We start from the raw sequence: 21,695 nt of genomic DNA on the forward strand, positions 1-21,695 counted from the left end.
ACTCCACAACATTGTTTACAAATTATGGAAATTTATTTCCAAAGTCAGTGTTCTGTGAGGTATTATAAGGAGAATTGTAAGGTATACATAATCATCATAATCGTCAAGTGACATATCAGTTGCTGACATTGTTTACTTTGCTGTATGAAAAATAAAAAAAAGATAAAAAACTGAACGTGCAGAAGAAAAATTGTTGTCGGAGAACACTGCGTTCAGGAAGCAAACAAAAATTGTGTTATCAACGAGATACATTCCCTATTCCTTGCAAAAATGCTCAAAAATTGGAGTGATTATAGCTTGTGTCGGTAAATGTATACCGGAAATTTGTTTCAAAATTTTTATACCATAAAATTATCTTTCATATAAAAAAATTTGACTTTAAAATTATAAATAATTAAGTACTTTCATCTTATTCGTAAATCATATACCATAATAATATACCATTGACCATTTAGCACCAGTGTGCTATCTTCGTTGTATAAAACAGATAGATAGATTTCAAGAGATGTTCAGTGCAACTCAGAACTAGGCCAAACCAATTAAAATTATTAGAAAATTTGGAAATTGACACCCTACAGATATTAAAGTCGGTGACTCTATTACTTCATCGACTGCTGGTCTTCATCACGTTTGGATTTGTGACATAGTATCGCATGTCCCAGTACTCAGTGTTAAAAGTATTTTGTGAATATCTTGGGAGTTACTAATTTCCCGAAGCTATTCTTTGATATTTGGGATTATAATAATAATAACAACATAATAACGACGTAACCTCCGCTGAGATAATGATTAGACATGCCAAAGTGATCATAACATGATCTTACATTTTTCTTAATATTAAGCTTTATATTAATAATTAGATATCAGATAAAAGTGAATAATGTTTTTTAGTAGGATATATTATACGAAAAAGTATGCTATAATACAGAGTAATCTGGATATATTGTCAAGGTCTAATAAACATATAATTTTGTTAAGGTCTAAGAAACATATTCTTTATTTATCTTTTGGTGCTTATTGGTCGGAAATAATGAATGGTAATCTTGAAATGTGGAATATTGTCTTATTGCGGAGATCGTTTAATTATTCGGAGATCTTTCTGGAATTAGGGAATTTTGGAAGATCGCCTGGTTCGGCGGTCACCTGATTATACAGCGATCCTCTTGGAATTGAAATAATTACCATTTAATTTATTTTGTCCAATGTTTGGTGTTTTCATGGATTTAGGAAAATGTAGCAATGAATTAGAGCAAGTTTAATGTACAATGATATTTTTGCCACAAGCAATGCAAACACTTTGTTTTACAATAATACTCATTAGCTTTGTTCCAAAAGAAGTTTGGCAACCCGGAAATTCATTATTTTATAACGCTCAGTAACTTGGAAAATCGCGGGACTAATTGCAACCGAACAGATGTACCTAACCAATTTAGGAACACAATCAATGAAACAGGTATTATCAAATTTAAAGTTTGCTACTGCATTTTTATTGGACTGTTATTTTCTTAGAACACAATACATTAGAAAGTGCTTGACTATCTTGAAGTAATTTGTAAGATAAATGTGTTCAAACGATATACTCACATATCATGTTGATAAGCTTCTTTAAATTCTCAAGTCATCTTATGTATTGCAACACCTTTCGTATCACAGTGCAATAACATGATCAGGCATGCTGATTGTATACCATTCCATAATAATGAAGATAATGTTTACAAAGTGTTTCTGCGGTCATTTTAAATAAATTTTCCCTTAGCGAAAATGCAAACTGTATCTTTGTTTATGAATTCTTAATGAAAAACAGTTTCCAATGAGAGGCGAGTACAGTAATTTGCAACACGCTGTAGCGAGGACGAGCCAGCAAGCGGAATCTTGTTTTGCTCCGTGGTGCAACAAAAGGACGGGGATTATACATATTTATATTTGTATATTTGTTTGCCTCTCGAATTAACTACGTATACGGCATTCTTCTATAATCTGTTCATTTGACTTGTGGATGATTAGCAGCGCAATTGTAATCTCTTCCGGTGTTTTCAAGGCTGCAATTAGTCCTGCGATCGTCCAAGTTACTCAGCATTATAGAGTAATGATTTTCCGGGTTGCCAAACTTCTCTTGCAACAAAGCTAATGAGTTTTATTGTAAAACAAAGTGCTTGCATTGCTTGTGTAAGAAATATCAATGTACATTAAACTTGCTCTAACTCATTGTTACATTTTCTTAAATCTCTGGAAACACCAAACATTGGACAAAATAAATTAAATGGTAATTATTTAAATTCCAGGAGGATCGCTGAATAATCAGGTGACCGTCGATCTCAGTCTCTAGGAGGATCGCTGAATGAGATCGCTGAATTAGACGATCTCCGCAAAAGACAATATACCACTTTTCAAGATTAACCATACATTAGTTCTGACCAATAAACACCAAAAGATAAGTAATTAATTTGTTTAGTGGACCTATTAACAAAGTTACTGAAGGCATACATTACACGGAAGATATCCAGATTACTCTGTATTATAGCATACTTTCTCGTATGATATATCCTACGTTCACAAATACTGGTTATTCTCTTATAAAAAGAAATGTTTAGAAAACATTATTCACTCTTATCTGAAATCTAATTATTAATATATTATATCATTGTTATATTATTATTATTATGATTACAAATATTAAAAGATTAGCTTCAGAAAATTAGTAACTCCCATGATATTAACGAAATACTCTTAACACTGGAGTACTGTGACATGAGATACTATGTCTGATTTCTTTCTGACTCAACCGATACTTGACTAATACAGACGCATTCAAGGTCTCTCGAGGTTGCTACAGATGATACTAACACCATTGTATGACACGAGAGATACGTATTTTCTCTGAGGTCATTTGATCTACCGCGAGGCATTACATGTTATTTCAAGTCCAGCAGTCGACGAAGTAGTTACGTTACCAACTTTAATATCTATAAGGTATCATTTTTTAATTTTCTAGGAATTGCAATTGGTCTGGCTTAGGTCTGGATCAGTTTACTTTTCGACTATATTCTAAAAATTCTCACATTTGATAATGTTAAATTTCTCCAATATCCTTGATATCAACCTCTTTATTTTGTATAAAAAAGATTGCATAATGTTACGAAATCGTGTAAGTGTAGGAAAAATATAATTATATTAATACGTAAGCTTTAATGGAGAAGAAATTAGAACTCGGTGCTTTTCAAGGTTGTTGAATGCGAATTCAAAATTAAAATTTTCCGAACAAAATAGCAAAACCAATGCGATGGACTTATATTTTAAGTTTCGACTCCCTTTATCTTAATTATGAAATTAGATTGATCAAAAACATACCTGCAGGTTCAAAAATAAAAAATCGTTAAACAAATAAGTTTGACTAAGAGAATAGAAGGTTGACTAAGGAAGTAATAAACCAAATTGTCAAATTTGAAAATATAATCCGTTTCAATAACGAGCGTAATTGCAATTCAAAGCTGAGGATCTTTGTTAACAAAAATAAAGTCGGTCGAAAGTGTTGTCGCAGGAGGCATTTTGTATTGATTCGTGACAGTTTTCTTGTTCGATTAAATTATACCTATAATTAAGGTACAAAAGATGCAAAAGAAGGGTCATGTGGCTACTAACATACATATTAGATTTTACGAATCAGATGAAGGTACTTGATTACTTATTGTTTTTGACAAACTGTCTATCCTACTATAGATTTATAATAAAAAAGTTTGCTTCGTTAATATTAAAGGAAAGGCACTTTTCTCCTGCTTTGTATCACTGTGCGCCGCCATATACGCGTGGGTATACCGATTATTATTAATTGCAGTAGTAAAGTAGGATTGTCACTAATAATTTAAGAATTACAACGACAGATCTCTTTCGTAAGTTTATTTAAGACATTCTTGATAAAGGACAAATTTTTAGATAATTAACATTTTTGATAAAAAATTTATTTTTAGAGCGACAGGACTTTAAAATGAAATAAATTATAACATAAATTATGAAATAAACACATAAATATTTCAGCTTAAAGCCAAATTTTTTTATTACAAAAATAATTTTATGATATTTAGTTTTAGTTAAGTAGTGTCCACCGATACTATCTGTGATCAGTTCAATTTTTCAGCATTATTGCAACGAATTGAGATTGTATTCTTCAACAACGTACGTACAGTTCTATGTGTGACTTGACAATAATAACGATTATGTATATTATAAATGATCGGATTCACATTTTTTTATTTTAATATTGCTGCAACTATAAATACACCTCCATAAATAAATTCTAAGGTATTGATTAATTGTAACATATACTATACTAAAAATTGCGAGAGATCTATAAATACAAATTTTTCAATGTTGTGAAGTAATACTCGTTAATTATTGTTAGGACTCGGTAAGTGTAGCTTTAAACTTTATGAAAATTAAAGATTTGGACCCTGTTGTAAATAATTATCAAAATTCTTCTGAAAACTGTTATTTAAAGCACTGTTACAGTTTCGTGTTGGAGATTGTAACATTTTATTTGGATCACCCTGTATATTTTTGGAACGTAACTACGTACACAAGAGCAAATTGGCCGATGAAATGAAGAGAAATGTGTTAGTTGTTATCTATACGTTGTGTGCAGCAGTCGATATGCGAGTTCTCTCCGCAAAAAGTAACTTATTGATTAGCACAGAAGTGAAGGATCGCAAAAATCACAAACTGGGATTACTTCAATTAGGTGTCTTGCCACATGCTTGATAATTAAACAGTTCATGCATAAATCTCGTAATGAAGTTTTTAAAGCGCAATTCTATTCTAATTCTATTTTATGTATGTATGATACACGTGCATAGATATGTACATATGAACATAATGAACATATAGTGATATTATAAGTCAGAACACTTAACTTGTGCATTTCGTGCAACTTTTAAAATATACATTAGACAACGAATTATTCAGTACAAAACGTGTGAAGTTTAATACGGTATAGTTGTGGTATATTTTTTAATAGGTGATACCGATGCGGAGATTTGAAAGTAATTTTTTTCTTAAATGAAATACTGTAGTTTTTATATAAAAATGTGAAAGAATATCGAATACTAAGTAAAAAAAATCACGAATAATTTCTAATAATTTAGCACCGATAATGATCAAAATTATCGCACTAAATACTATACCCTTTAAAAACACGCAATTTCAGCAATGCAAAATTTGTTGTCCAAAGCATATTTAAATATATTTATCTATTATTTAAATATATTTATCTATTATTTAACATATAATTAGCTATTATTTAACATTTATTTAGCTATTATTTAATAATATGTTTGAAGAAGTTCAATGTTGTCAAACATGATTATTTATTTATGATCGAAGTCGTTTTATATTTCTATTTTAAACGATGCTGAACTATTTAAAGTTCTATGCAACTTTTATGAGTGAATATGTAACTCGTGTATAAGACTCGTGCAAGTATTATTTGTTATGCATGAGAATTGAGGAAACGCAAAACGGCGAGACAAGAGAGTCTATTTTAAAATTAAATTGTTATTTGTAGTATAAAGACATTAGCTCCGTCCAGTTCAAATACCTATATCAGTTGAAATGGTAGTACATGAGATAAGGAATATTCTGATCGTTCCGTGAAATTTCACTGTGATAAGTGTTGTGTCGACAGGTGTACTCATAGTAATGTAAAAGGTAATATAACGTACATAGTAATACGGTTTGCAAATGTAGGAGTACATATATAGTAACAACTCATTTGGCCAGTATAAACATAAAGATGCAGAATGTTTCTAGATATTTGTCAAATGTAAAGTTTGAGAAGATTAATTGCTTTTTTAATATTCCATTGGTAAAAAATCTATCACCGTGCAAGAGTAATTCTAAATGTTGAAGGTGTTTGAAATCTAGCATACGCCGCATCGTTTTATGCTGAACATCGAAGTTATACTCATTCGTTTACATACATTAATTGAAACATAACACAACTGTTTATGAGCAACATCAATGTAAAAGTGCCACTGCTCGTGCATCAGAGGACAAAAGACCTCTCATACATAATTTAAAGTTGCGAATTCATATTCTTCGTTATATTTTGACACCAGAGACTGTTTTCCTAAATTATTTTTACACATTACAAAAGTGTAATATTTGAAAAACGTAATATAAGAATACTTTCAAACATCGTAATCGTATCGATTATTTTTATGTCAAACAGGATACTTTAATCAAAACTACTTACAAATACTACTTCAGTATTTAACTGCACTCTGTTTAATAAAATTGTATAGTATGCATTAGGCTACGGATCTTATGGATTTATGACAAAAATGAGTAGATTGAGAATAAAAAAGTGAAACACTTAAAGAATTTAAAACCGAATAGCGTAATTAAAAAATAAAAGAAAATTTATATAACAAACTAAATAATTTTTAGTTTGAATCCACTCTTCATTCTAGTAATAATGAATCAATATTCATCATTTATTGTCTTTGGAAACATAGTATATTTACTTGAATTTACGGATAATATTGTAAATAGACTGCGGAAAATGTACTTAGCACGTGTAGTGAATATCCAGATTATATGTTGGAATATTTAAAATGTATAACAATTTCATTTTAGCACGTTTCAACTCGGTTTTAAGATGTACTATAGAAAAATTCACCAAAAAAAACAACCGGTAGAGTTTATACGAAACTAAGTTCTTAAATGTGAATATTTATGATAGAGAACTAGTAATATCGGTATTAGAACTTTCTTATAAAACTCATATATAAAAATGAAAAATTGGATTATTCCTAGTTCTATACATGTTGTGTATTCTTCAAGATAGCATATATCATTTTTTAGCAACTCCAGTGATGTGTGAAATCGCTAAAAAGTATTACCTTTTGGAACAGGTCAAGGTAATCGTGATATTTTTAAACACATGATATATTATACTACTGGTATATACATACATGGTACACATATATTCATACATTACAACTGATGCTGGGGTAACCTCAACAACGAATAACTACGAGAATTTTAGCTAAGCTATTGAAAAGATGGATCCACAGAAATATGTTATGAAAATACGTCGTTTCCAACAGACTATTAAAACTTTGGTATCACATCAGTCAAAAGTGACTAATACGTCTTTCTATCCAACTTGCAATACAATTTCTTATTGTAGTTTAAGATTTTCTACCATTTTGCTATAATATACATGCCAAAGTTTATTAGATTCTATAAGAAATAAGTGGGTTATTTTAAATGATTGCTGTAATAAATGTTGTGTCATCCGGACTCACATTTTGAAATAACTTGTTTCAGTTCGGTGTAACTTTTATTAACACTGATGTGGTAATCTACAGGTCAATCGTTGACTCTAGGTATTGTCTTGTTTCAGGTAACTGAACCACCATGGTAGACATTTTCCAAATATTATGCGGCGTCCTCGTATTGCTGCTAGCACTTTACTACTACCTCAGTTCATCCTACAACTACTGGAAAAAGCTTGGCATTGCTGGACCACAACCCTCGCTGATATTCGGTAATCTTAAATCGACCTCGTTGGCACAAATATCCATGAGCGAAGCCATAAAGAAAATGTACGATGAATATAAAAAAGAGCCAGTATGCGGAATCTATGGCGGCAGTACACCAATTTTAATTGTAAATGATCTCAATCTAGTGAAGGATATTCTGATCGGGGACTTTTCCTTGTTCGCATCTCGAGGTTTACCTGTGTATCCTAAGGTATTTATGAGTATATGCATATTACAGGTTGAGGTTACAATCAATTATATTGTACAGCCGAACTATTCAACAACTTCTGTTATTAAAACACCCCCTAAGTACAACTTGTGTTACACGAGCATCTGTTATTTCCTAATACAGTACTGTAGGGATGTTAAGGAAGTACGAATTAGAAGACCGCGGTGTGTGTTGAGCACAGCTCGCGTCGCAGCCTGTGTGATCTTTCTGTAGGAAGGAGTTTCCGTAATTTTCACCGTCGCCGTCTTTTCCCTCATTGTCTGTGAAAGATCTTTCGGCCGCACAGCATTTTGATGTTCCAAAACACTCTAAACATCTGTCATTCCGTATTTTATGACTTTCACTGCCGACCATTCTGCCGACTAACAATTCTGGCTTTCGTCCGAAAATCCTTACACCGTGTTGCAGTTCAGAAGTGCTTTTTTCGTCAGAGCTTCTCAGATTTCTTTAAAACATAGTCTGTATGAAGATCTTCGTACACAGCGTCGGTTTCGTTTCAGATTTCATCCCTGCAACTTCGCTGTTTTTTAAAATGTATGCGCCGCGACAACATTGCAAGATATTTTGGGTGTTTGTGCAATGCCTCCATAAAGGCATAATTCATGATCAGTGTGGAATTATAGTGCAGTGAAAGTGAACGTTAGTGTAATCTGTGCCGTTTTACATACGTGGATTGTAACTTCTGGATTACAAGTTTTGGATTGCAACATTTACAACTGAATGAGTGAGTTTCTCATTAATAATATTTGTGAAATTTTCGAAATTAATAGAAAATTCATAAAATCCTTGTTCGTTACATACTTCGTATGTGGCTCAATGCCGTCGCGCTCCGGAGTGAGATAGGCTTCAGTCGGTAGCAGCAGGTTGAATAATTTCCTGGAGTATGTCGAATTTTGGTACACCCTTTATATACATATATGAACCGTTTATTTTGAAAGTGGCTTAATTCCATTTATCTTCAAATCGAGATATTTAAGGGTTTGCGTTTCAATGAATTTAAAAATGTACGTTTAGGATACTAATAAGTCATACTAAGTGTATCTAAGTTTCTATTAAAATAGTGGCAATTATTAAGTGAGTAATATGCGTTTTCTTATCAAGAATGGAGTTAGGCCACTTTCAAAATTAACATCCAGATTCATTATAAAATTTGAAGATGCCAAGTCCATTCAACATAATTTAAGATGCTTCAAATTGAAAAAAACAATACTTAATTTATTTTACATATCTTTAAAACACTTCGGAATCTTAATTTATGCGATTCCAAACATTTTTTAACTACATAACGTACAAAACATAAAAAACATAAATTTATTACAAAACATTTTACTATTCGTCTACATTTTTTGTGTGTGGAAGAGATTTGAAGAAATCATGATGTTCCGGTGGCATATATCATAATAGGTCAATTATGTCCTTGAATTTTGCTGTTGCAATTTTTCTGATATTTTTATACAGTGGTGTCAATACAATATTTTCGAACTTTTTTGGTCTACCCCGACGTAGTAATAAATCTAGGATTTTAAAATTTTCATTCTCATTCATTGATGTCTTTGTTACGATATGCTTCGTAACGGTCGATTTTGTTAGCGTGATGGTGAAAATTAACTGTACTTGGTTCTTGGAGATTTGATTTGATTTTTCTCGGTTTGTTGCTGATACAAGAGTGACGATAGCCGTTGTTTCGGCCTGCGAAGAAGACATCGAGGGTTAGAGAGGGGTGGGTCTGGTTGTAGCGTGGGTGGGGGAAAAGGGTCCTAGAGCGACATCGGTGTTCCTCTACATCGCTGACCGCGCGCAATATCGTTTGGGCGATAATCGGTTGTTCTAATATTAAAGTAATATAATAATAACAATAATAATGTATAATGATAACGATGATAATAATAATGTATAATGATAACGATGATAATAATAATAATAATAATAATAATAATAATAATAATAATAATAATAATAATAATAATAATAATAATAATAATAATAATAATAATAATAATAATAATAATAATAACAATAATAATAATAATAATAGTATACGATAATTTTCATGGCGCTAAGAGTATAATGGTAAGGAGGGGATATGTAATAGCAGGAGTGTAGTGAAGACGTAACAGTCTTATAGAAAATTTTATACGGTTTATTTCTAACAAAACGCATCCAATATATTTTTAACCAGTTTATTGATTCTTCATCAGAATTCTTTACCCTTTTAAAAATTGCGTCTTCTAATAATTTTGTTGATACGAAATCTTCTTGTCTCATTTCATTTACAATAAAGTTATTACTTTTCCGACACTTTTTAATAATCTTGTAATAATCTTGGGGAACGAACAGTAAATTATTTTTTTTTTAATGACATTTCTACCACGTCAAAATCTCTATCATTTGGTAAAAACGAATGTCCTGATATTAAAAATTTGTGATCTATGATTTCCACATTATTTTCTAAAGTTTGGACAGAAATAAAAAGAAAAAAGAAGTTTGCATCTTCAATGCATTCAGAACATTCAGCTGCCGGTGATATTCTTAAAATGCGAGTATTGCAAGCCTCGCAATTTTCTTCTTCTTCCGTCAACGTTGTTGAAAATATTAAATGCCAACATTTCTCTCGAAATAGTCGATGCCTGTTCGTTGGGTGCAATGTAGATTAAGAAGTTCTGCATATATTTCTGGCTGACCAGATGGAATAACTCCGTTCCTTGCAATCCGGTTAGAACTTGGTCCATCAATCGTTGGAATGTAGGTGGTGTATTTTTTAATCCAAACGGCATACGAGCGAACTCGTAATGGCCAAATGGAGTCGTAAACGCAGTCTTCGGTTGATCCTTACGATTCATTTTGATTTGATGAAATCCATTTGCCAGGTCGAAGACTGAGAAATACTTCGCTTCACCGTTACTCGGATCACGTCCGAGTGTGCTGGGCGGTGCTGCTCAACGAATTGCAAAACACAATCGAGCACCTCCCAGGAACGGAAGCGAGAAACTAACTCGTTAATTATCAGTCGAGAAGGTAGACCGATCACACGAAACCTATCACGTTCATGAAAAGCAGTTAATAAGTGCTAGTCAATGCATGTTTCAAGCCGATCGGAATACGAAAAGCTGCAAAATATTCGGCAAAAAACACGAGCTCTACGTAACGATTATTACGTAGTAGTTAAAGTGGACAAACGCGAAGGACCGCAGCAATCTACAACATTGACAGATCATTTAAAGCCGTGGGTTTGAGTTTTTGTGATAACTTGTGCAGTAATTAGTAAATTGAGGAAGGTATTCGAAAGATCATTATCAGCCCTATAGAACTTTTATATTTGGTTTTTCATGATTTTTTAGGCTTTGAAATGGAATATCCAGGTCAACGTGTACGAAGAGAGTGTTATAGGCGGGCCTACTGCATAGAAATGGTTCGCAAAGTTCAAAGAAGACAACTTTGACCACAACGACACGCTCCGCACCGGACAACCTCCAGAGTAACGACATCGGATGCTAATTTTTGCCTCCTGAATATATCATTTCAAAGCCTAAAAGTTGAAAGAAAGTTGTTAAAGTTGAAAGAGATATTTCGAATAGCTTACTTACTTTAATAATTAATGCATAAATCGTTATAAAACAAAAAGAAAAACTGTACCAAATTATTCGCCAACCCAGTATGTTTTCAAGACTAAATATCTGGTGAGCTGTCACCAGTTGTTATGATTGAGGGTGGCGTGAGTCGTTTATAGCGTGAACATATGAACGTATATTCTGAGCTTGATAGTTACTTACGAGGTTGAACTTAGAAATTCTTATACAGTCCCTTATGCAGCTCTTGTGGATAACGACAGTAAAAAAAGTCTATATTACAAATTTTTTTAGGCCTCGGCTAATAACAACATAAAAGTTAATTACATTAAGAGTCATTAACGTTTCAGCATTTTTATATGATATTATTATTACCTTGGACATACTGCAGATTACTTGTTCTATTTGCAGAAATTACAATCAGTTTCCGCATGTAATTACTAATTTCGATTTAACAAATATTTATGAGATTGAAGATTAAATCGAGGATAATGTATTCGCAGGTAGAACCTTTGGAAGAGCATCTGTTTCTTTTGGAGCCTGAAATATGGCGTCCACTGAGAGCAAGACTCTCGCCAGTGTTTACGTCTGGTAAACTTAAAGACATGTTCCCAATAGTGGCAAAATGTGGAGAACACTTGGAGAAATACTTGGACACTGTGACAGAAAAGGCAGTGCCTGTGGATTGCCGAGAAATAGCAGCGAAATATACAACCGACGTGATCGGCACCTGTGCCTTTGGAATCGACATGAATGCCATCGCGGACGAGGACAGCGAATTTCGCCGAATGGGCAGAGAAATATTCGCACCGTCTTTGAAACATATTATTAGAAATATGTTGAAACTGTTCTTCCCAGCGATATACGTACGAGTAGGTCATTTAGTGCAGGCGAAGAAGGTCACTAATTTCTTTACGAAGGTGGTCCAGGACGCAATGAATTACAGAAAAGAAAATAATGTGGTCAGACCCGATTTCATCAATATGCTTCTGGAGCTAAAGAAGAATCCGAGTCAGTTGGAACATATTGGTAAGACCTACAATTCAGTACGTAACACATTATGTACTAGTTACCTACATTTATGTGCTAATTACTATGCCCTTAAATTAACCTCTCGCAATTTTTACTCAATCAAGCAGTTTCTTTAACTTGTTCCATATTTCTCCAAGGAGTTAGTTTGTAATTTAACGTTTTTTTTATTATTGAGCATTTCTTCCAAATAAAATTATTACTTACATATTGGAATATATATATTATTATTATATTTTATATACATATATTATATATTAATAAATGTAAAAGAAGCTGCTTTACTTGGTCATTGGAAAGAGTCAATGACCTTGAAATCTCAAATAAAATAAGCTTAAAATAGAATTTAGCATTTTAGAGAGTTATTAACCATATAGACCACTAGAAATATTAATTTGTAACACGGCAAGAAACTCTGAATATTGAATTCCATTTGGACAAGTATATATATTTGTAACATTGGTTGCTACCATGAATAATAATTGACTGATTCATTGCTTGTACCTAAGTACAGAATTGACGGACACGTTCCTGACAGCGCAGGCGTTCGTCTTCTTCTTAGCAGGATTTGAAACATCATCGTCAACAATAGGACATGCGCTTTACGAACTAGCACTACAACCAGACATACAGGACAAATTACGTAAGGAAATTCGAAAATATATGGAAGAAAACGCGAGGGAAGGTAAAAGTTTAACGTACGATCAAGTCAAAGAAATGAAGTATCTGGATGCAGTGTTTCGAGGCAAGTATTTTTCTCACTATGGAATATTTATATATTATTGCTTAGAACGACAAACGAAACTAAAAAAGCTTTCTTTCTTTTACCTTTTCATCTGAGCCTATAACGAAAATTTAAAAATTGCCTTTTGTATGTCCTTACGGAGAATTTTCCTACCGTTTTTATAAAGTCTGTCTTCGTGCCGGATTTTCACTTTTCTCCTCTAGTGCGATTCTTACCCCGTTACTGAGAACATGCTAAAAACAGGAGGTCGCGTCCATTAAAGTAATGAACACCCTATTTTTTTTGTTAAAAACACCGTCGTTTAACCCTTTCAATACGAGCACTCTGTCCGTCATAATACTCTCGCTGTACGAGGCGCGCCGAACCGAAAATCCGCACATAGTCAGTCCTCCTTTATATGAAGATTTTCCTAAGTGTTAAAGAAAAACTGTGCTTAATAAAACAACATTTTTAACGAAGTATAAAAGATTAGTGGTAAATATGGTACTTGAAATCATAGCATTCGGCAGAAATCATTATAAGAACCGCGCGTAGCGTATAAGATGACATTGCTTAAAACATCGGTTAAATCGAAAAGGTCGTGCAAGCAATTTATTATCCCTTTATCCTTAAATTAAATTTCTAGGAAATTAATAGTTAGGGATTTAGTTTTTGTATCCGTGTTCATTCATAACTGAATTTATGAAAGATATTATCGAAGCTTCAATAATTTTTAATAAATTATATTCTTTTATACAGAGACGCTAAGAAAACATCCAATATTGCCAGTGCTAGTAAGACAGGTTAGCACAGACTATACATTTAAGGGCACTGAAATCACAATTCCTAAAGACACGAAGATATGGATACCAGTATATGGCATCCATAATGATCCTGATATTTACACAAATCCTGAGGTTTTTGATCCTGAACGATTTACCAATAATGGTATTTCAACCAGGCATCCTATGAGCTTCTTGGCTTTTGGCGATGGGCCCAGAAATTGTATAGGTAAGTCTAGTGACAATTTGTAGTGCAGAATTATAATGTGTACAGGGAATACAGAATGTCTTCTACGATATGTTCTGTGTGATAAAATCTTTTTTATTACTGTTATAGTATTTTAAATAAGTAATAATTTAAAGACACAATGTCCAGAGAATGTGGTGAACACAATTTAATTTTTAAGTTTATTTCAAAAGATACAAGTATTGATGAAGGAACGTTGTATATTTTAAAGTATCTTATTTAATTAAATTACTTCGACAATGCGTGTCACTACACGTTATTTATTATGAGTGTACATACGGCACAAACATTTTGTGATATACTTTCAGGAGCTCGTTTTGCATTTTACCAAAGCAAGGTTGGACTTATTTCCATTCTTCGTAATCACAAGGTCGAAGTCTGCGAGAAGACGACGATTCCGTTCAAGTCTGACAGCCGATCGTTCTTGCTGACCCTTAAAGGAGGAGTAATGTTAAAAATGTCAAAGCTTGAATAATTTTTTATTTCTGTTTATAAATGTACTGTCAGTAATGAAACTATTGATTAGTTCATACATATTATTTTATGTACATCAAATAAATGTACCTTTATATTAAAGGGTAATGTTGATAACAAGAACCATGCAATTTTAAGCTGTTGTATGCGTGTGTGCGCGCCTGAGCGAGGGACGACACCTGCATTCATTGGAAACATTAGAACGCACTGGAAAATATGTAGTTGAAGTGGTGGACGTTACAACCTCGTCTGAAAAGAGCGTGGCCACTACTTCCGCTACTCACCAGCAGATGGATTTCTATCTCGCAAGTTATCTGCAATTGTAGATGTTTTTATATGCACATTCAGCTGAAAACGGTCCTACCAATATCCCTTCGTCCAAGGCAGGGTCGGCTAGATACCCTTACTGACGAGTGTTGTAGCAGGCCCAAGACAAAACGCACTCCCAATTGGTTTTTGCTCCTTTTGTCATGCACCGCGATTCCTTTGACTCGAATTCCCAGAAAACAAATTAAAATACAATAAAGTAACTTATCTAATTTTAACATTTTAAAGCTGAATTTTTTAAACATATTGCTGTTAGTTTTCTGATTAAAATTAGACTAAATATGACATAATTTGAGCAAATATTTCTAATTAAAATGTTAAGTATGAAGACTTTTCCCATGTTAATGCATTTTCTCAGTTATACGAATTGCATATTACAAGAACAAACTTTTGCTCTGCAATTGCGTAACTTAAAGCGTAAAGGTAAGTTGAACAACAACAGTAATTTATTAACTTTGAATCCCTTTATTGACGATTGTAGAATCTGACCCGTCGGGGGTAAATTGAAGTATGCTAATATTAATTACTCACAGAAATATCCGATTCTTTTACCTCTATCGCATCATGTAACTGATTTAATTGTCCAATACGAGCATATACGTGATTGGCAACTCAGGTATTTCAGCGACATTAAATACAGTAACGTAAAGATATTGGCCGATATATGTCAGGGATAATATTAAAAGAACATCCACTTATTCATAAGTGCATAGGTTGCAACCAGACCAACCTCAAGACAGTGACACATTTAATGGGGAATGTCGCGTCGCGAGCTGCCTATGCAGTTTAAGTTTATGACGGCCCAGAGGTAGTTTTTTTATAACACATCGTCGAAATATTCGGGCCTTCAGCAACCTCTACCAGATGTGGCCATGAACAAAGGTGCGGACCAGCGACAGCGACTCTCGAGACAATGAACCTGGGAATTCCCAGATTTTTGCTGTCCCTTCTCCTTGGCCATTTTTCTGGAAATCATCGGTCTTAATATTGTTTAAGCAACCAATGAAAAACTGACACCACCCATACCATTCGCATAGGAAAACGTATTCGGAAGATGAGGAGCGTACCTTCAATCACTTCACACTTTGCACTCGGTGACTTCTCATCTCGTCTGACATAATTGTTGTAATTGTGATAGTTGTTCGTTTTTTATTATTAAAATCTTGTCAAAACACGGCAACCTTGTTCCATCGCAGTTCACTCTTAACTACATCCTCAACATATTGTAGCGTAACAATAATTTTAGTTGTAGCATAATAATTTTAAGCAAAACAACGTATTCGAACAAACGTTGCAGTTGTGGTCCGCGAGCGGGCCACCCTGTCATAAACCGCACCAGGACGAGCTTAGAGTCACCCCTTCCACGCTAAGTACAGGGCTCGCTCAGCTACCGAGTTGCACGGGGTATAAATACGGGCTGTTTTCTGTAAAAAACGGAGTGTACTGATTACATTGTTTGCCCGGTAAGCCGGTTTGTTCTGGCAGGTACGGGCCTTCCCCACCTCATTATTAATAATATATAAAAAAAAAAAAAATAAAAAACGGAGTGTACTGAAGGAAACTTGGGAGAAGACGTGTCTTCGCGACGTGGCACTCCAGACGAATCCAGCTCCGCCGTAGTACGAAGGAATAACTCAGGAGAAGACGTGTCTTCGCGATGTGGCACTCCTGCAGAAACCAGACTTTCAACGAGGACGACCTGACTGCAGAACATCTGGTGCGCTAAAACGTTCGTCTTGACCGAACCCTCCCTGTGCAAACCGACATTCTACGTGGAGCCCAGGACTACCCTCCTAGAACCGGCACTCAACGTGGGATCCAGAAAACACAACAACGTTACAATATTAATTTATCATGAGGTAGGCGCGTTATTTAATCGACGCACAAGGCCGACGCTGTAACGCACCGCAACAGAGAATTTACCTAAATTACGAGTGTCACCAGCTAGGCCATTTGCTAATGTTGGTATTAGTTATTGTGGACCATTTTTTATTAAAGAGAAAAAATTTCGCAACAAAACGAAATTAAAGGCATATGTGGCAGTTTTTGTTCGTTTTCCCACTAAGGCAGTCCATTTAGAACTTGTTTCCAATTTAACATCAGGTTTATGTCTGGGTGCAATAAGACGTTGTTTTGTCAAATGGGGTAAAGCTCAAAATATTTTTTCGGACAATAGTGTGAATTTTGTAGGAGTTAAAAATGAACTGATTAAAATTCAGGCCTTTCTGAATTCTAAAGATTACGAAGACAAAAGACAAAAATCAATTTTCAACAGAAAACAACACAAATTAGCATTTCTCTCCTCCACGTTCACCGCATTTTGGCGGCCTTTGGGAGGCTACTGTTAAATCCTTTAAAAGACATTTATTTAAAACTGTAGGTGATGTAGTATTTACCTACGAATAGTTTCATACGCTAATTACTGAGATTGAGGCCTATACTCACGTCTAATAATACCGATATCCTCTGATCCTAATGATTTTACTGTTTTAACACCACGGTCACTTCGTTATTCGTGGTTCGTTGACAACTTTACCGGAGCATGATTTTTCTGAATTGCCAAATAATAAGTTGTCTTTATGGCAACATATACAAAAGATTAGCCAATACTTTTGATCCAGGTGGAATAAGGATTATTTAAGCGAATTGCACACTAGAAGTAAGTGGCATGTAAATAATAAGGCACGGATAAAAGAAGGTACATTAGAAACTGTGCATGAGGATAATGTCCCACCGGTGCATTGGAAATTGAACAAAATTGTTTTTGTACTGTTACGTACGGAGATTTTCTCCCGACGTTTTTCCTTTCTTCTCGAAGGCATACGCTAAATAACGTCGGCGGGGAACAACGGCCCATTCATTCCAAAAATAGAACACCTAATCTATCATATGGGGCGCGGGTTCAAAGGACCACACATCCCCGATTCTTAGACCCATCCGCGGCGTGACTTCGGTCACGTAGGCCCAGCCCCCACTACCGAATTTTCCAGTTTCCACCGCGTACAAAAGGGCTGAGATTTCTCTTCTCAGCGGGCAGTTTCAAATCAAATCGCGACGCGAGACGTAGCAAGATCGAGCCCAGTTCTCCTTCGAGCAATAGTTAACCCCCGCCGACTTGGTGCGAAAACCAGGGAGCGTGTCTTAGGACCATCGCGAATCACACTACACTTACGCACTTGTAACAGACTGAAGTCGTTAGATTATATTAGTTTACTTTCAATTCAGTGTACAAGTTATTTTATTCCATCTCCCAGTTCGAGTCAGTTGTTGGTAACGATCTCAGAAAGATACACCTTTACCGCTCGAGGTGTATCTATTAATATTTCTTTGAAGTTACGAGGCAAATTAGAGTCAATCCAAAACCCCATTACCCAACTGAGGTGGCGACCCGGTGATGCAATAGGCACCGGCCAGTCCGTGAAATATCCCTACACCTAGGTGGCGACCCGTTGATGCAATAGGCAACGGCCAGTCCATGCAATTTCCTCCTATGCGGCGACCCGTTGATGAAATAGGCACCGGCCAGTCCGTGAAATATCCCTACACCTAGGTGGCGACCCGGTGATGCAATAGGCACCGGCCAGTCCACGAAATCCTCCCAAATTTCCGCACAAATCATTTACCTTCGGCCACGTGTACAGTGGCCCTCGGCTCGTAACAGTACACCCAGGGTAGGAAAGGATTGTACGTGTTGCTACGGTTCGTACAGCACATGATATTTATAGACGTGCAATTAATAAACTTTTTCCGTTGCCAATAGATAACAATGGATAGATGATATATTTGTCACTTAACACGTTGAGTGCTACGCCGATCTTGCTATACTTTCCGCTCAGGCGGCAACGCGTGAGAACTTGATGCCGAACGCTCGACTGAAGAGTATAAACGAACGATAACTTTGTTACACTGTATCCAATTTCGTTTGGACCGTCGAAATGTTACAGTTGTAACGAGGCGAAAGGAGAAGAAGACAAAAAACTATCATCATTGAGGCTATTTCTGGACCGATCGATAATTTCGTTGACCACGATCGAACTTTCTAGAAGCATCGAGACGCGCCAGACTCCTTAGTTACCAAATTGTTATTAACGGTTCATGGCTAGCAACGAGGTAGTATATATAGAGAGATCTTGCTCAGATTCGGCGCTACATCTGTCGCTACACCGGCTACACCTGTGGCTACATCTGTGACGGCTACACCTGTAGTTGGTGTTGACCCTTCGTTTGGTGCGCATCTACTTTTCGCTAAAACTTACTAGCCGACCCTAGTGCCAGTGAATCTGCAACTATCTCCAAAAAGTGTCAGTGTAGCATAGTAAAAATTGAGAAGCCAAAAATCACCATCCTAACACCGCTGGCGAAGAAGCGTCCGGCGGTCCTGGAAAACTCCCCCCCTGCTATCCGGAGGCATGTAGCCTTCGAAAACTCATCACACCCGCCGGGTTCAACTACGACTTACAAAACAGACAACCACCAGGAAATAACAATGGAATCCATCTCTAACGTACCAACAAAAAATAGGTTTGACATACTAGCGGTTTTCGCGGAAGCCGCCGAAACCTCCACCCAAAATTCCTCGACAAACCAAACCCCAAACGTCCCTGGTACTTCCCAACCCCCAGGGGTTACCCTCCCTCAGCAAACCACCGCTACAACCCCATACATCAAACCGCCCCCCATCTACGTCGACAATTTTAAGGGCGACATCAAAACCGTCGCAGTGAACCTCCACCAGAAATACGGCCCCAACTTTACTCTAAAGTACCTTGGCAACAAGGTTAGAATTAACCTCCCTACAATCACCGCCCACCGAGACTTCCTTAATAAACTGAAAGAAGGAAACCGTCATTTCCACACCTTCACTCCCAATAGTGAAAAAACCCTCAATGTCATACTCCGAGGTCTCCCTCCTATGGAAGCAGAGGATGTATTAAATGAAATCTCCACCCATGGCCTCACTCCCACCTCCTGCTTCCAAATAAACCCAAAAAATCCTAAATCCCAGCATTTCCCACTGTACAAAATTGCTTTCCCTAGCGGCACAACACTCAATAAAATTACCAAAATCGGTTTCTTATTCTACACGAGAGTGTACTGGGAGAAATTCCACTCCAGCAAAAACTACAACCAGTGCTTCAGGTGCCAAGCTTTTGGGCACTCTGCAAACAACTGCAACCTCTCCCCTAGATGCGTAAAATGCACCGGACCTCACCTCACCAGGGAGTGCACCAAAACTCGTGACACTCCAGCCACATGCGCTAACTGTAAAGGTAGCCACACTGCAAACTATTCGCAATGCATTTCCCTACTCAACCATCTCAAAAGGAAAAATTCCAACCCCTCACAAACCCCACTCACACCCCCCCTCAACCAATCCCATACTCCACCACCCAAAAAACAAACTATTTCATACAGGGACGCCCTAACGCGACCCACAGAAACCCCTCCAAGACCCCCGTCTCCCATCTGCGAAGCAAACCCTCCCAGGGAAGAACCCTTGGCTGGTGCTTTTTCCATTTACAAAGAACTGGCATCCCTCTGCGACTTCAAACTCATGATCAACGCAGCAAAAATCCTAATTTCCAAATTAAAAAAATGCACCACTCAATTAGAACGCATGGAGGCGTTTGTTGAAGTAGCCCTCTCCCTCGAATAATGCCCCCCCCCCCCCTGCCCAACATTCTCCTCTGGAACTCCGAGTCTATACTTCCAAAAAGACTCGAACTACTCCACGTCCTGCAAAAACACAAGATCCACATTGCACTCATTACTGAAACATGGCTCACCTCCTCAAAAAACTTTTCAATCTCTGGCTACCAAACTGTAAGAAAAGACCGCGACACCTCTCACGGAGGTGTAGCCATCCTAATCACCAACAACCTCCAATTCCAAGTCCACATCAACCCTTCCACTCAACTAGAAGCCCTCTACATAAAAATCACCTCCCCAGCACTCATCGTAGGCGTAGCATACATACCTCCCTCCCACAAACTCACTACCACCGACCTTGACCAACTCACTAATCTCCCAGGTAACTTCATCATCGGGGGTGACTTTAACGCAAAACACACCTCCTGGAACAATTACACAAGCAACTCTTCTGGAATGTCCCTCTTCAACCACTCCTCAAGTGCCCCCTACCTAATAAACCACCCGGGTAACTTCACCTTCTGCCCTACAAACATCAAAGAAAGAAAATCCACACTGGATATCTTCCTCACAAAACACCACTACACCTTCCATAGTATAACCACTGACGATTTCACAACTAGACACAGACCAGTCCTACTTACATCCACCCCCAGCACCCTCCCTCCACCACACATGACCCCTAACATTGACTGGACAGCCTACAACAATCACACCAATAACTTCAAACTCACCACCAAATTTCAATCAACAGCACATATAGACTCAACCATCATCAACCTACAGGCTTATCTCCTTGCCTGCACTAGAAAAGCAACAACCCACCTCACCCCCCACAGACACCATATTGACATCTGAGCAGACCCCTTCCTGAAAAGCCTCATCAAAACTAGACACAACGCCAGGAAATTATGGCAGAGACATGGACTCTCCTACCACAAAGACCTAGTCAAACTACTCACCGCTCAAATTACCTCCAGAATTGCAAGAATAAGGAGCAACGCCTGGGACAAAAAAATCAGAAAACAAACCAAGCCAGATCCCACGTTCTGGGCAAACCACAGAACCCTCACAGGAAAAAAATTCTTCATCCCACCTCTCTCTCTCACAACAACATAACCCTTACCTCT

General features: G+C 36.3%; 1 protein-coding gene across 2 annotated transcripts; it reads left to right on the forward strand.

Annotated features, from left to right (window-relative positions):
• The first annotated feature begins 2,822 nt into the window (after positions 1 to 2,822).
• Positions 2,823 to 14,691, forward strand: LOC144470383 (putative cytochrome P450 6a14). 2 transcript variants are annotated; one of them, XM_078181437.1, is made up of 6 exons: positions 2,823 to 2,970; positions 7,400 to 7,749; positions 11,837 to 12,362; positions 12,877 to 13,107; positions 13,846 to 14,097; positions 14,424 to 14,691. In XM_078181437.1, the coding sequence occupies exons 2-6, from the start codon at positions 7,414 to 7,416 to the stop codon at positions 14,588 to 14,590; spliced, it is 1,512 nt and encodes a 503-aa protein (XP_078037563.1). In that variant the 5' UTR covers positions 2,823 to 2,970; positions 7,400 to 7,413; the 3' UTR covers positions 14,591 to 14,691. The 2 variants fall into 2 exon arrangements, with proteins under 2 accessions (XP_078037563.1, XP_078037564.1); XM_078181438.1 differs by lacking the exon at positions 2,823 to 2,970 and adding an exon at positions 5,607 to 5,697.
• The last annotated feature ends 7,004 nt before the right edge of the window (positions 14,692 to 21,695 follow it).

This window comes from Augochlora pura, chromosome 5 (assembly GCF_028453695.1).
Source record: "Augochlora pura isolate Apur16 chromosome 5, APUR_v2.2.1, whole genome shotgun sequence".
Lineage (NCBI taxonomy): Eukaryota > Metazoa > Arthropoda > Insecta > Hymenoptera > Halictidae > Augochlora > Augochlora pura.